The 10,396-nt window shown below is 50.8% G+C and overlaps 2 protein-coding genes across 5 annotated transcripts in view; both read left to right on the forward strand.

Moving 5' to 3' along the window:
- Positions 1-12: 12 nt before the first annotated feature.
- On the forward strand, positions 13-5,399 carry LOC102298080. The gene is made up of 11 exons (XM_005944745.3): positions 13-324; positions 2,075-2,270; positions 2,425-2,656; positions 2,735-3,014; positions 3,133-3,310; positions 3,391-3,467; positions 3,536-3,716; positions 3,782-4,030; positions 4,682-4,853; positions 4,924-5,024; positions 5,121-5,399. Exons 1-11 carry the CDS (start codon positions 52-54, stop codon positions 5,231-5,233), a joined length of 2,052 nt encoding a protein of 683 aa, XP_005944807.1. The 5' UTR covers positions 13-51; the 3' UTR covers positions 5,234-5,399.
- A 462-nt stretch (positions 5,400-5,861) lies between these two features.
- The window catches only part of heatr1 (HEAT repeat containing 1), a 19,289-nt gene continuing 14,754 nt past the window's right edge, over positions 5,862-10,396 (forward strand). The window contains exons 1-16 of one of the 4 annotated variants that reach the window (XM_005944755.3): positions 5,862-6,041; positions 6,887-6,929; positions 7,051-7,206; positions 7,293-7,509; positions 7,844-7,985; positions 8,076-8,177; positions 8,257-8,397; positions 8,474-8,685; positions 8,778-8,911; positions 8,984-9,065; positions 9,141-9,242; positions 9,409-9,526; positions 9,609-9,716; positions 9,881-9,979; positions 10,062-10,150; positions 10,228-10,396. The exon at positions 10,228-10,396 is cut by the window's right edge and continues 28 nt beyond it. In XM_005944755.3, the coding sequence (XP_005944817.1) occupies positions 7,065-7,206; positions 7,293-7,509; positions 7,844-7,985; positions 8,076-8,177; positions 8,257-8,397; positions 8,474-8,685; positions 8,778-8,911; positions 8,984-9,065; positions 9,141-9,242; positions 9,409-9,526; positions 9,609-9,716; positions 9,881-9,979; positions 10,062-10,150; positions 10,228-10,396 (1,857 nt within the window). In that variant the 5' untranslated portion in view covers positions 5,862-6,041; positions 6,887-6,929; positions 7,051-7,064. The other 3 variants (XM_005944751.3, XM_005944752.3, XM_005944753.3) reach the window with 3 other exon arrangements.

Genomic DNA, 10,396 nt, shown 5'->3' on the forward strand with positions numbered 1-10,396 from the left:
GGACTCGGGAAGTTTTCCAGCTCCGTGTGCAGGAGCGGGACTCGGACCAGGATGTCTCCCAAGAAATGCATCTTCGGCTGCGAGGGGAAGCTGAACCTGTTCGCGCTGCCCAAAGAGGAGCGGATCCGGCAGCAGTGGATCCAGTACCTGTTCTCAGACCAGCGGCCGCCCAAAGCCACCGTGTACGTCTGCTCGCGCCACTTCTCCGAGGACTCGTTCGTCAACAAAGCCCAGTATGACGCCGGCTTCTCGGCCAGGCTGTTGTTGAAGGACGGGGCGCTGCCGTTCATCCACGGGGACGTAGAGGAGTCCAAAGCGGCGTCGGTGAGTTTCAGTCTAGCCCGGGGATCTCCGCGGCGAGTAGCTGCCGAGTCCCGGATCACCGGGAAACGGACGGTAGAAACGGTTTAAATCCACCGGCGGGATCAAAAAACAACAAAAATGGCTAACCGGGCTAACGGTCTCAGTTAACGTGTAAAAATAAAAAATAAAAAACGAATTTATCAGAAAAACACTGAAAAAGCCTGAAAATAACGACATAAACGGCTAAACCGTGACTGTCTGTGGAGGTTCAAACATGCCAAAAACTAATAATAAGAATAAGACCGTTACTCCGTAAATAAGGTTGTATTGTTAAACAGTCGTTAAAAACCAATAATTATTATTATTATTATGCTATGATTGTATTGGCCATATTTGTCAATACTCTCATAACTGGTGTAAACCAAACCTATAAGTGTCATTACATCCTTTCATAAAAGCGACACCTTATAAGTGTCAGTAAATCAGCGCTAGCTTAGCTGTACTTTTTTCTTTTTAAAAACCAGAATTAATTTTAAAAATACTCCCAACTTCTGATCTGATCAGCAGTTAGTATATGGAGCATCAAAACGGCCAAAATAAGCGAAATGACTATGTTTTTTTCAAAAACCTTTTAATTATTTTAATATTTAGAGTTGGTAAGTAAGTAAAAGTTTATTTATACAGCACTTTTCACAGACATGTCACCAACTGCTTCACAAGAAAGGTAACAAAACGTAGTACAGTGATGGTATCATAATATTGCGCACAATCATTGCTGGACATCAGTACAGTGCTGTTAGAGCCTGACCGATACTTTCACTGTATCGATAATTTGGCTGTTTATCGATATAGCACTATCAGCATTTATGACAAAGTCACACCTGCAGGGTGAGGTGTTCTGAGCATTCGTCTGTCAGCTGCTTCAGAAACGCCTCGGTTGGGTCTGAGTGACATCATCAGGCACAAAAATCTCCTCAGCCTGCTGAACACGGACGCGGTAAAGAAGAGCAGGTAAAGCTGTTCTGAGCCTCGGTATGAGCAGTGAAAGGATCGGAGAAGAGGAAAAACGATGGAAGAGCAAAAGGTGGATGTCCTGCTCTCTGCTGATGTTTTAAACATGCTGGGGAATGATGGAAGTCCTCGCTATTTGTTTGAAATGAATCTGCTGCACCTGCTTTTGTTTGCAGAGGTTAAACCTGTCAGGTGAAGGTGAGCGTGCAGCGGCTCGCCTGCTGTCCGTCACCTGTACCTGTGCCCCGCAGAGCTCCTGGGACCTCCTGCAGTCTGGGGGAAAGTCTCAATTTTAATACGTTGGAATCATGTCAGCAGTTACACATTTGAAATCTGCGATGAAGCCGATTAATGTAAAAATAAACGGTTGAAAATAATGATAATATTAATATTTTTTTGTTTACATTACTTTAATGTATTCTGCTTGAGGGAAACCACAACATTCTAATTATAAAAAACAGAAACATTAACTGAGCTGTTTTAAAGATTTTCAGCTCCTCGTGGCGCCTCCTCTGAACCGTTAGCCACAAAGTTCATAAATGTGGACGACAGCCAAAACCGTTTAATGCACCGTCATTAACATGGCCGACGTGGACCAGTGTCTCTGATCTTTCCGCTTTGACTCCTTTATATTTTTAAACTTAAAGTCTACAGTTTTAATCGAATATTCCATGAATAATTATGGAGTCATTTACTTATTTTGGCACCTTGGGTCCTCCGTAGTGCATTACATATCATTTGGCCTCTCTCCTGTGAGCAGAGTCCGGTGCTGCTGCCCCTCACTCGCTTCAGAAACACCGCCTGTCAGACCGACCCTGAACCCAAGGTCTCCGTGGCGACGCAGTTCTGTCACTACATGGTGTCGGTGGGCACGCAGACGTCCTACTCTCCATCTACGAGGTGCGCCGCCACTCAGCTGTCCTACAACACGCTGAAGCAGCACGTGAGAAGCAAAGGTGGGTATGAGTGCCACACACTGTAAGTAAAAGATGGCCACATACTAACTGCTGGCCCCTGCTGGTTGGTGGAGGAACTGCAGGTTTTGGACTGTGATGAAGAGGAAGCTTTGTTCAGTTTTAAAGAGTGTAAAACCTGTTTTGTGCGTTTCAGCCACACAGGCCTCGGTGTTGCACTGTAACGTGGGAACGGTGACCACCCAATCAGAGACGGGGATTCAGCCGGGTGTCAGACCAGCGAAGAGACCACGTCTGGAAATGATGGAAGAGGAGGAGGGGGAGGAGCCAGAGGAGGAAGCAGAGCGCCCCGAAGCATCCGACCAGTACGACCCCATCTGCGAGCCGTATGAGCCGGACGAGTCTTCGAGCGAGCCGCCCGACAGTCGGTAAGGTGCCGGCACCTCCTGCAGGTTCCTGTCTGTCTGTGCAGCAAACGTCTGACCTGCTGTTCTCCACCCACACAGCGAGGCGGAGGCCACGCCCTCCCACTACAACGACCCCAAATACATCGTGTTTGAGAGCTGCCTCAGAGACCTCTTCCTCACCTGCCCCGTGTGCGGGTTGAGCTGCGAGGTGCGGCGGCGGCGGATGGGCACCTTCGTCTCCTTCAGCCAGCTGTGCCCCAGCTGTGACTACAGCAGGAAGTGGGAGAGCCAGCCAGTGGCGGGAAGCACGCCGCTAGGAAACCTGCAGATGTCTGCGGCCATTTATTTCACCGGAGGCTCATTCAGTCACGTGGAGAAGGTAACCTTGACCTTTGACCCAAGCACACGTGACGGTAAAACTCTGACGTCACTGTCCGAGTGTGCGCACGTGCAGACGTCCTCCATGACGGCGCGTGTCTGCTGTGCGTCACCTGCAGGTGTGCAGAGCCATGAACCTCCAGGTGTTCCAGTCCGACACCTTCAGGAGGCACGCCCGCATGTTCCTCGAGCCCGCCATCAACCACAAGTGGAAGCGGGACCAGCAGGTGCTGATGGAGCGCCTGAGGGGCGAGGGCAGCGTGGCGGTGGGAGGGCGGATGAGGGCGGACCTGCTGGGTGAGCAAACGCCATCATTAGTGTCTTGTTTTTGTCACCTTGTGGTTACTTTGGCCTGATGATGTCATTTCCTCTGACAGGACACTGCGGGAAGCTGGGCAGCTACACCCTGATGCACCTGAACAGCAGCAGCGTCATCGACATCCAGCTCATTCAGGTAACGCTCGCTCTGTGCCAACAGGAAGTAAGAGCTGATCACGTGACTGTTTATGGTTATCCTCTCAGAGCGCCGGGGTCAGCGGCAGCTCGCACGTGGAGACGGAGGCTCTGCGGCGAGGCCTCGATCTCCTCCAGGTCAACCGCCTGAGCGTGGACCACATCGTGACCGACCGCCACGCGCGCGTGCAGAAATACCTGAGGAAGCGAAACGTCCGCCATTACTATAACATCCAGCACTTGGAGAAGGGTCGGTACGGCGTGGTCACGTGACGATAAGCCGTCAGACACACGCTAACATGTTTTTCTCCGCAGGTTTGTCCAGGAAGCTGAAGAAGCTGGCGAAGAGTAAAGAGTGCCTGCTGGTGCGGCGGTGGCTGCCCAGCATCAGGAACCACGTCTACTGGAGCGCCACGACCTCCACGTCCGCGCCCGAGAAGGTGGCGAAGTGGAAATCCCTCGTGAACCACATCCAGAACGTCCACACTCACGACGACCCGCTGTTCCCGACGTGCGCGCATCCTAACCGCGTGTCCATGGATCCCAGCAAGTGGTTCCAGCCAGGTGAGTGTCAGCCAATCAGAGCCAGTCACACCTGTGCATGTGGACCTCACCTGCTCGGGGCGAAGATGGCCTCTGCCTCAGGTGGAGAGTCTGGGCTTTAAAGGCGCCCATGAATAAAATGTATGATTATTAAACTGTCCAGTCATTGGCTGACAGGTGAATCCGCTCACCTGGCTAACCAGCCTGTGACATCACAGCGGCGGTGTCCACAATAACGCGGGCAGTCAGACTCTGAGGTAGCGTGACTCATCTCAGCTCCAGAGAAGCAGAGAGAAGACGAATAAATTAACCCTCTGTAAACAGTGACCTTTGACCTCTTGCACATAATGATGTCATAAACCTCTGGTCAAGTCATGTGACTGCTGGCCTTTCAAATGTGTCCAGCAGGGTGTGACATCCACTCTCAGCGCTCAGATGAGTCATCCCTGCTGACATCACAGAGAGGACGCCCCTGATATAGTCAGCTTAGACACAAGCTCCACCCACTCGCTGTTAAGAGCCTTGGCTGAGGGGGAGGGGCGTTAGAAGGGCAATTAACAAACTGTTTTATTATTTGATTTATTGTGATGGGCGTGGCTTAACTCTTTGCTGCTTTGCTATTGGCTGACTGTTTACCTGTGGGAGTGTCTGTGCTCACCTGTGTGGCTGCAGATTCGGTGGCTCTGCACAAGCTGAAGAAGCTCCTGCTCAACAAGCGGATTCTCGCCGATGTCGGGAAACTGAGTCACGACCACCAGGCGTCCACGCTGGAACGCTTCCACTGGCTTGTGCGCCGCTTCGCGCCGAAGAACGTCGCTTTCCCGTTCATCGGCGTGCTCTGCAGGTAAACGCTGCTGCTTCAGCTCTGATGTCACAGCTTCAAACACCTGTGTGACAGTGGGTCTTGTTTCCAGGCTGTACCTGGCCGCCATGCATTTCAACGAGGACGCACAGAGACACAAAGACAGGAGTTCAGAGGTCACCGCCGAGCCTCAGCAGAGCGAGCCCAAACCCAGTGAGTGCAGCTCACACACACACACACACAGGAGGGGCTGAACTCTCCAACTTTATTGACACCAGTGTGGTTTACAGTGACCTCCATGTCTTCCAGAATATGTGAGCGAGCTGATGAAGCTCCTGTTTGAAGACGTTTTTAAGGAGCCTTCGACCTACGTGGACGAACTCAAACGGATTCCCGTCCCCGACGACCTGAGGCCCGTCTGAGGACACAGAGCAGGAAGGAGGAAACTGCTCTAACGTATCCACGCCAACTGTTACTGAGGGAACCGCCTTCACCACGGCATGAGTCCACTGAAGAACATTTAAATACATGTTTGTGTTTTCTCTGGTCACGCTGTTATTTATCTGTAAATAAAGCACTTCTTATTTACCTGGTCTCTGCTCGTCTGTGTGGGAACGCGCTGGAACACAGAGTGAGACAGGAAGTGGCAGCAAGTTTGATTCAGCTTTTTTTCTTCTAATCAGGTTTTGGCTGCAAAATGTTTTTAACATTTAAAGTATCTGCAGCGACGCTTTCAGTGCGGAAGTCATCCAAACCTACCTTTCAAAATAAAATACAATCTTTTTAAAGACTAATAATATAAATATAATAGCTATTATTGTTATTATTTATATTATAAGAATGAATAATAAAAATAATTATTTCATTAAAGTGTTTTGTTTTGTAAAATATTTAGAACCTTAAACCAAAATTAAATTATATTATGATCATAGAATCATTTTATTTTTCTCTGATTTTCGTTCAAGTTTTTTTGTACTTTTTATTAATTTCCATGTAAATTGATTCAGTTTTATTAATTTTAACTGAATATATTTGAATTTGATTTTAAAGCGTTTTTCTTCGGATTGTTAAAAACAAGTTTACGGAGGTAGATGGGGTGAATCATCTCGCGTCGTCATCAAAGATTGGAGGGGGGAAAAAAGGAAAACATCCGGAGTGAACCGGATGTAGAAGGATCCCGGTCACGTCGAGCACCGTACGCACGTGTGTCGGTGCTGTTTGAGGACTCAGGTTTGAGTTTTGTGTTTTTTCGGTGAAATGTTGAAACGTTTGAAAGTGTTGGAGAGCCTTTGAGGCTTTTTGGATTTGACGCGTATCCGGTCACAGCGAGTTAATCTGTGACCCGATAAAAGCGCCGCGTGTTAGTGCGGGCGGAATAAGTCTGAACTCTCTATGAGCTGCATGTAATCTGGATCGTTGAGCGAAAAGAGTGCTCAGAAAGCGAGGTAACGTTTAAGTCTCGAGTTATTGTACATGCAGAATTTCATTCAGAAAACGGCAGATTTAACGTTTCCGCTCATGTCAGGACGCGCCCACCCATGTAAACGTTTCATTAAAATCTGTATTTTAACAGAAGGCGATCTGGCTTTAAAGTCGGCTGTGATCGAGTTTGTCAGTAAACAACTTAAATATGATTTTCTGGCTTTTAAATAAATAATTCCGGAGTTTTTGTGGCTTTGATGTTGAAGAGTTAAATGGTGTAGAAACTTTGTTACTAACGCGCAGCTGCAGAGGAACCACGTTTCCCTGATTATTAACGGGCTCATCTGTCCCTTAAAAATACTTTAGATTTAAGATTTTATCTTTAAAAGACAATGTAGCCCTGTGTAAAAGTGAGCTTAACTTTCACTTCTTCAGTCACTCTGAAATTCGTGAGGAAAAAAGTTATTATTCAGTTGTTTGGTTTTAATAGTTGTCTTTGCACAGCTGCTGTTCAATATGCTATTTCTGCTAATCACGTGTACCGTAATATTGATCCAACATGTAAATTTCAAACCTGCTGTTTCTGTGTTTGTGTGTGAACCTTTTTCATCTTCTGTGTAATTACATTCCAAACTCCCTTTAAAAATCTGCAGATTTAAGGTTTCCCCCTTTAAGACAAACACGGAGACAAAGGAGGTGATGTTGATTATTTTTTATTAAAGATTCATGTAACTGTCTGTTTTCCTGCTGTTTAAATAAAGTTTTGTGCAGAGGCCTCAGACTGACATCAGAATCTGGCTGTTTTTGTGTCTGTCAGATTCATCGTACATCATGACGTCGTTAGCTCACCAGCTGAAGAGGCTGGCGCTGCCTCAGAGCGATGCCAACCTGCTGACCCGCAGTGAGGTCGCCTCGCTCCTCTTTGACCCCAAAGAGGCAGCGTCCATGGACAGGAGCACCTTCTACGCCCTCGGTGAGTCCCGCCCTCCTCTTCCTCTTCTCCTGTTCCAGCCCGTTTCCTACCTGACCTTCATCCTGTCTGTCCTCTTCCTCGTGCAGGATGCACCGGGCTGGAGGAGCTACTGGGAATCGAGCCGGCATTCCTGGAGTTTCAGAGCACCCTGTTCAGTCCCGCCTCGACGACCCTGGAGCGCAGCATCCAATCCAAGGAGGTCAACAAGAAGCTGGACGCCGGCATCTCGCTCTTCCTCACCCGCCTCTGCCCATACTTCCTTCTCAAACCGGCTCACAAGTGCATCGAGTGGCTCGTTCACCGGTAAGCCGCTGAGGCGTCGCAGCTCAGTTATACAGAAGATGACACTTTGTGTTTGAACAGTGACTCATTAGATAAATGAAAAACAAACCAAACTCCATTCAGAAAACCTCTGATTTAAGATTTCACTGGAGCAAACAGTCCTTCAGGAAACGGCAGCTTTAAGGCGCTGACGCCTCATTAACACATTTATAGCAATGCTGACGATTATTTTTCGTATTTAATTAGTCAAACAGATGTTTAACTAGATGAACCTTAAATGTGCACAGAAGCTCTCCTTCACACTGTGTTTCCTGTTTTATACTCGCGTGATGACTCAGTGTTTTCCCGTGTTCAGCTTCCACATCCAGCTGTACAATGCCGACAGCCTGCTCGCCTGCGCGCTGCCGTATCACGACACCAACGTGTTCGTCAGAGTCCTGCAGCTCCTGAAGATCAGCGACGCCACGAGTCGCTGGAACTGGCTGCGCGGCCTGCAGGTGGGTGACTCGCCTGAGCTGGAGCGCCCGTGAGGTCCGTCTGCTGATCAGAGTGACGTGAAATCGTTTTGTTTGTCGTTGTTTGTTCAGAAACCCGGCGTGCCGTTATCCAGAGGAACTCTCATCGCTCACTGCTACACTGACCTGAGCTTCATGGACTTCATCTGCAGCCTGGTGACCCGGTCCATCGAGGTGACCTCCCTGACCCCTCCTGTTACCTGTCGACGCCTGCACAGTTACCTGCATTCACTGCTCTCCTTCTCCTCTGCAGGCGTATTCCGGACATTCGGGAAGTTGCTCCCAGCTCAGAGTCATCTTCTCTTTTTACGCCTCCACCATCGTGCCCGCCCTGGACGCCGTGGACAGAGTGTCCAACACCATCATCTCCAAGCTGCTGCCATACGTGCAGACGGTAACGTGCGCCATTATTCACATGACCCCGACAGGTGACGTGAGATTTAACCTCGCACGTGTCGTTGCCTCCTCAGGGTCTGAAGTCGTCGCTTGCAGACTATAAAGCCGCCACCTACATGATCGTGTGCCAGCTGGCGGTGAAGGTGGTGATGGAGGCGAGTCTGGTGGACAGCCTCGCCGTGCACATCAGCAAGTCTCTGATCAAAGAGCCCGTCCTCGCCAAGGAGGGCGTGGGCTGCCTCATCGTGCTGCTGCAGAACCAGAAGGAGGGCGCCGTGGGGCCCAGGTAGGACAGACGCCACCTGGTCGTGATGTTTCGGGCACGCTCTGTCCAAGCGTGACGTCCTCTCACCTGTCTGTTCCTTCTCGTGTGCTCAGAGCCGCCGGCCGTCTCTGCTCGATGGCGGCGCTGGTGCCGACGCTGCAGGTCATGGCGGCGGTTCACGACGTCAGCCCTCTGCTCCGCTACCTGCTGCCTCACCTGGTCCAAAGCGTGTTCATCAGCAGCTCAGGTGAGGCCTGCTGCATGTACGTCTAATGCTTTACAGCGCCGCAGGTGGAGTTGACCTGAGTTTGTGTCACAGGTGAGACGGACCGGCTCGCAGTGCTGGAGTCCATCCTGGAGTCCGTCCTGCTGACCAAAGACCTGGACCACACCGCGGCCCGGTAAACCTCCTCTCAGCCGACCACGCAGCCAATCACGTGACACGTCTTCTCACTGCTGCCGTGTTTGTCCCGTAGGTTGCTGCTGGACGAGTATCTGAGTCAGAGCGAGCGCTCACCTGTAGAGCTGTCGGCCCTCGACCAGCGCCTGCTGCCTCTGGTGCGCCTGTTCGAGTCCAAGTACGTACGAGTAAATATTATATAGTTCCTGGTTCAGCACAGGTGTCGCAGAACCTTGTTCAGGTAAACGAGTCTGCACGCAAACAGCAGTGAAAACATGGCCGCCGGCCGCAGCTGTTCTGGGATACAGAGGGCGGAGCCGCGTTTAAGTTTTCTCCTCCATCAGGTACTGTGCAGCTCTGGACGGCGTCCTCGCAGGCCATGTGACCGACATCGGCAGCACGGCGCAGAAACGGCTCTTCCACCGGTTTCTGTCTTTGTCGCTGAGCAGCGGGAAACATCAGGTGAGCTACAAAACAGCGTCGCTCAGGTGAACTGTGGCGTCTTCGTCTCTCTGAGCTCACGGTCTTCCTTCTGCGTCGGCAGATTTTAGGCGACTCGGACACGTCGCTGCTGCTCAGCCTGAAACACCCTCAGCCGTCGGTCAGAGTCTCGGCCGTGGAGCGCCTGAAGGACGTCATCGCCGCTGGACAGGTAGACTTCCTGTTTAATCCTCTGTGTCTGTTTCATTCAGGTGAACTTTGACCTCTGAGGCAGGTGATTGTGTAGCTTTGGGGCGCCTCAGGGCTCTGCTCCGGGTCCTGAGCGGGCTGACATTTTTAACCACACATATTAAGGGTCGTGTTTCCTCTGAGCAGCAGCAGAGTCTGGATGACGACTTCCTGAAAGATGCCGTCACGGAGCGTTTGAAGGACGAATCGCCGGAGGTCGTAGCCGCCGCTCTCCAAGTCCTGGAGGTGAGTGAGACGATGGTTAATGGGTCTGATGGTGTTCTGCTTGATGGCGTTGTGGTTAATGGCGGTTTTCGTTGTGTTTCAGGTGGTGTTTGACGTTGTGGACCGCGAGGACGCCGTCTCGTGTCTGCTGTCTCTGCTGCACAGAGCCGATCTGCCGGAGGCTGAGCGATGGTCAGTGAAAGCTTATTTTCCCTGCTGTTAATGATGCCTTCATGAACCTCCTGTAAATCTGAGACTCCTTCCTCCAGGGTTCCCGTGCTGACAGAGGCGGTGCGTTTACTGTCCGACCCGCGGATGGGAAAGGGGCACGGCGAGCTGGTGACGAGGACGGGCTGGAGGCTGCTGCCGTTCCTAGTCGTCACCTCGACCCAGCTCGACCTCGCCCGCCGCATCGCCCGGTCCCCCCTCCTTGCCAAT

The sequence above is a fragment of the Haplochromis burtoni genome, unplaced genomic scaffold (assembly GCF_018398535.1).
Source record: "Haplochromis burtoni strain Fernald_Lab_line unplaced genomic scaffold, NCSU_Asbu1 Contig_422, whole genome shotgun sequence".
Classification (NCBI taxonomy): domain Eukaryota; kingdom Metazoa; phylum Chordata; class Actinopteri; order Cichliformes; family Cichlidae; genus Haplochromis; species Haplochromis burtoni.

Bases quoted from the DNA above. Each gene is read 5' to 3' on its own strand.
- LOC102298080 (XM_005944745.3), top strand. From the start codon at position 52: ATGTCTCCCAAGAAATGCATCTTCGGCTGCGAGGGGAAGCTGAACCTG. The intron at 2,271-2,424 runs GTGGGTATGAGT...TGTGCGTTTCAG, and splicing joins GCAGCACGTGAGAAGCAAAG to CCACACAGGCCTCGGTGTTG. The intron at 3,015-3,132 runs GTAACCTTGACC...CGTCACCTGCAG, and splicing joins CATTCAGTCACGTGGAGAAG to GTGTGCAGAGCCATGAACCT.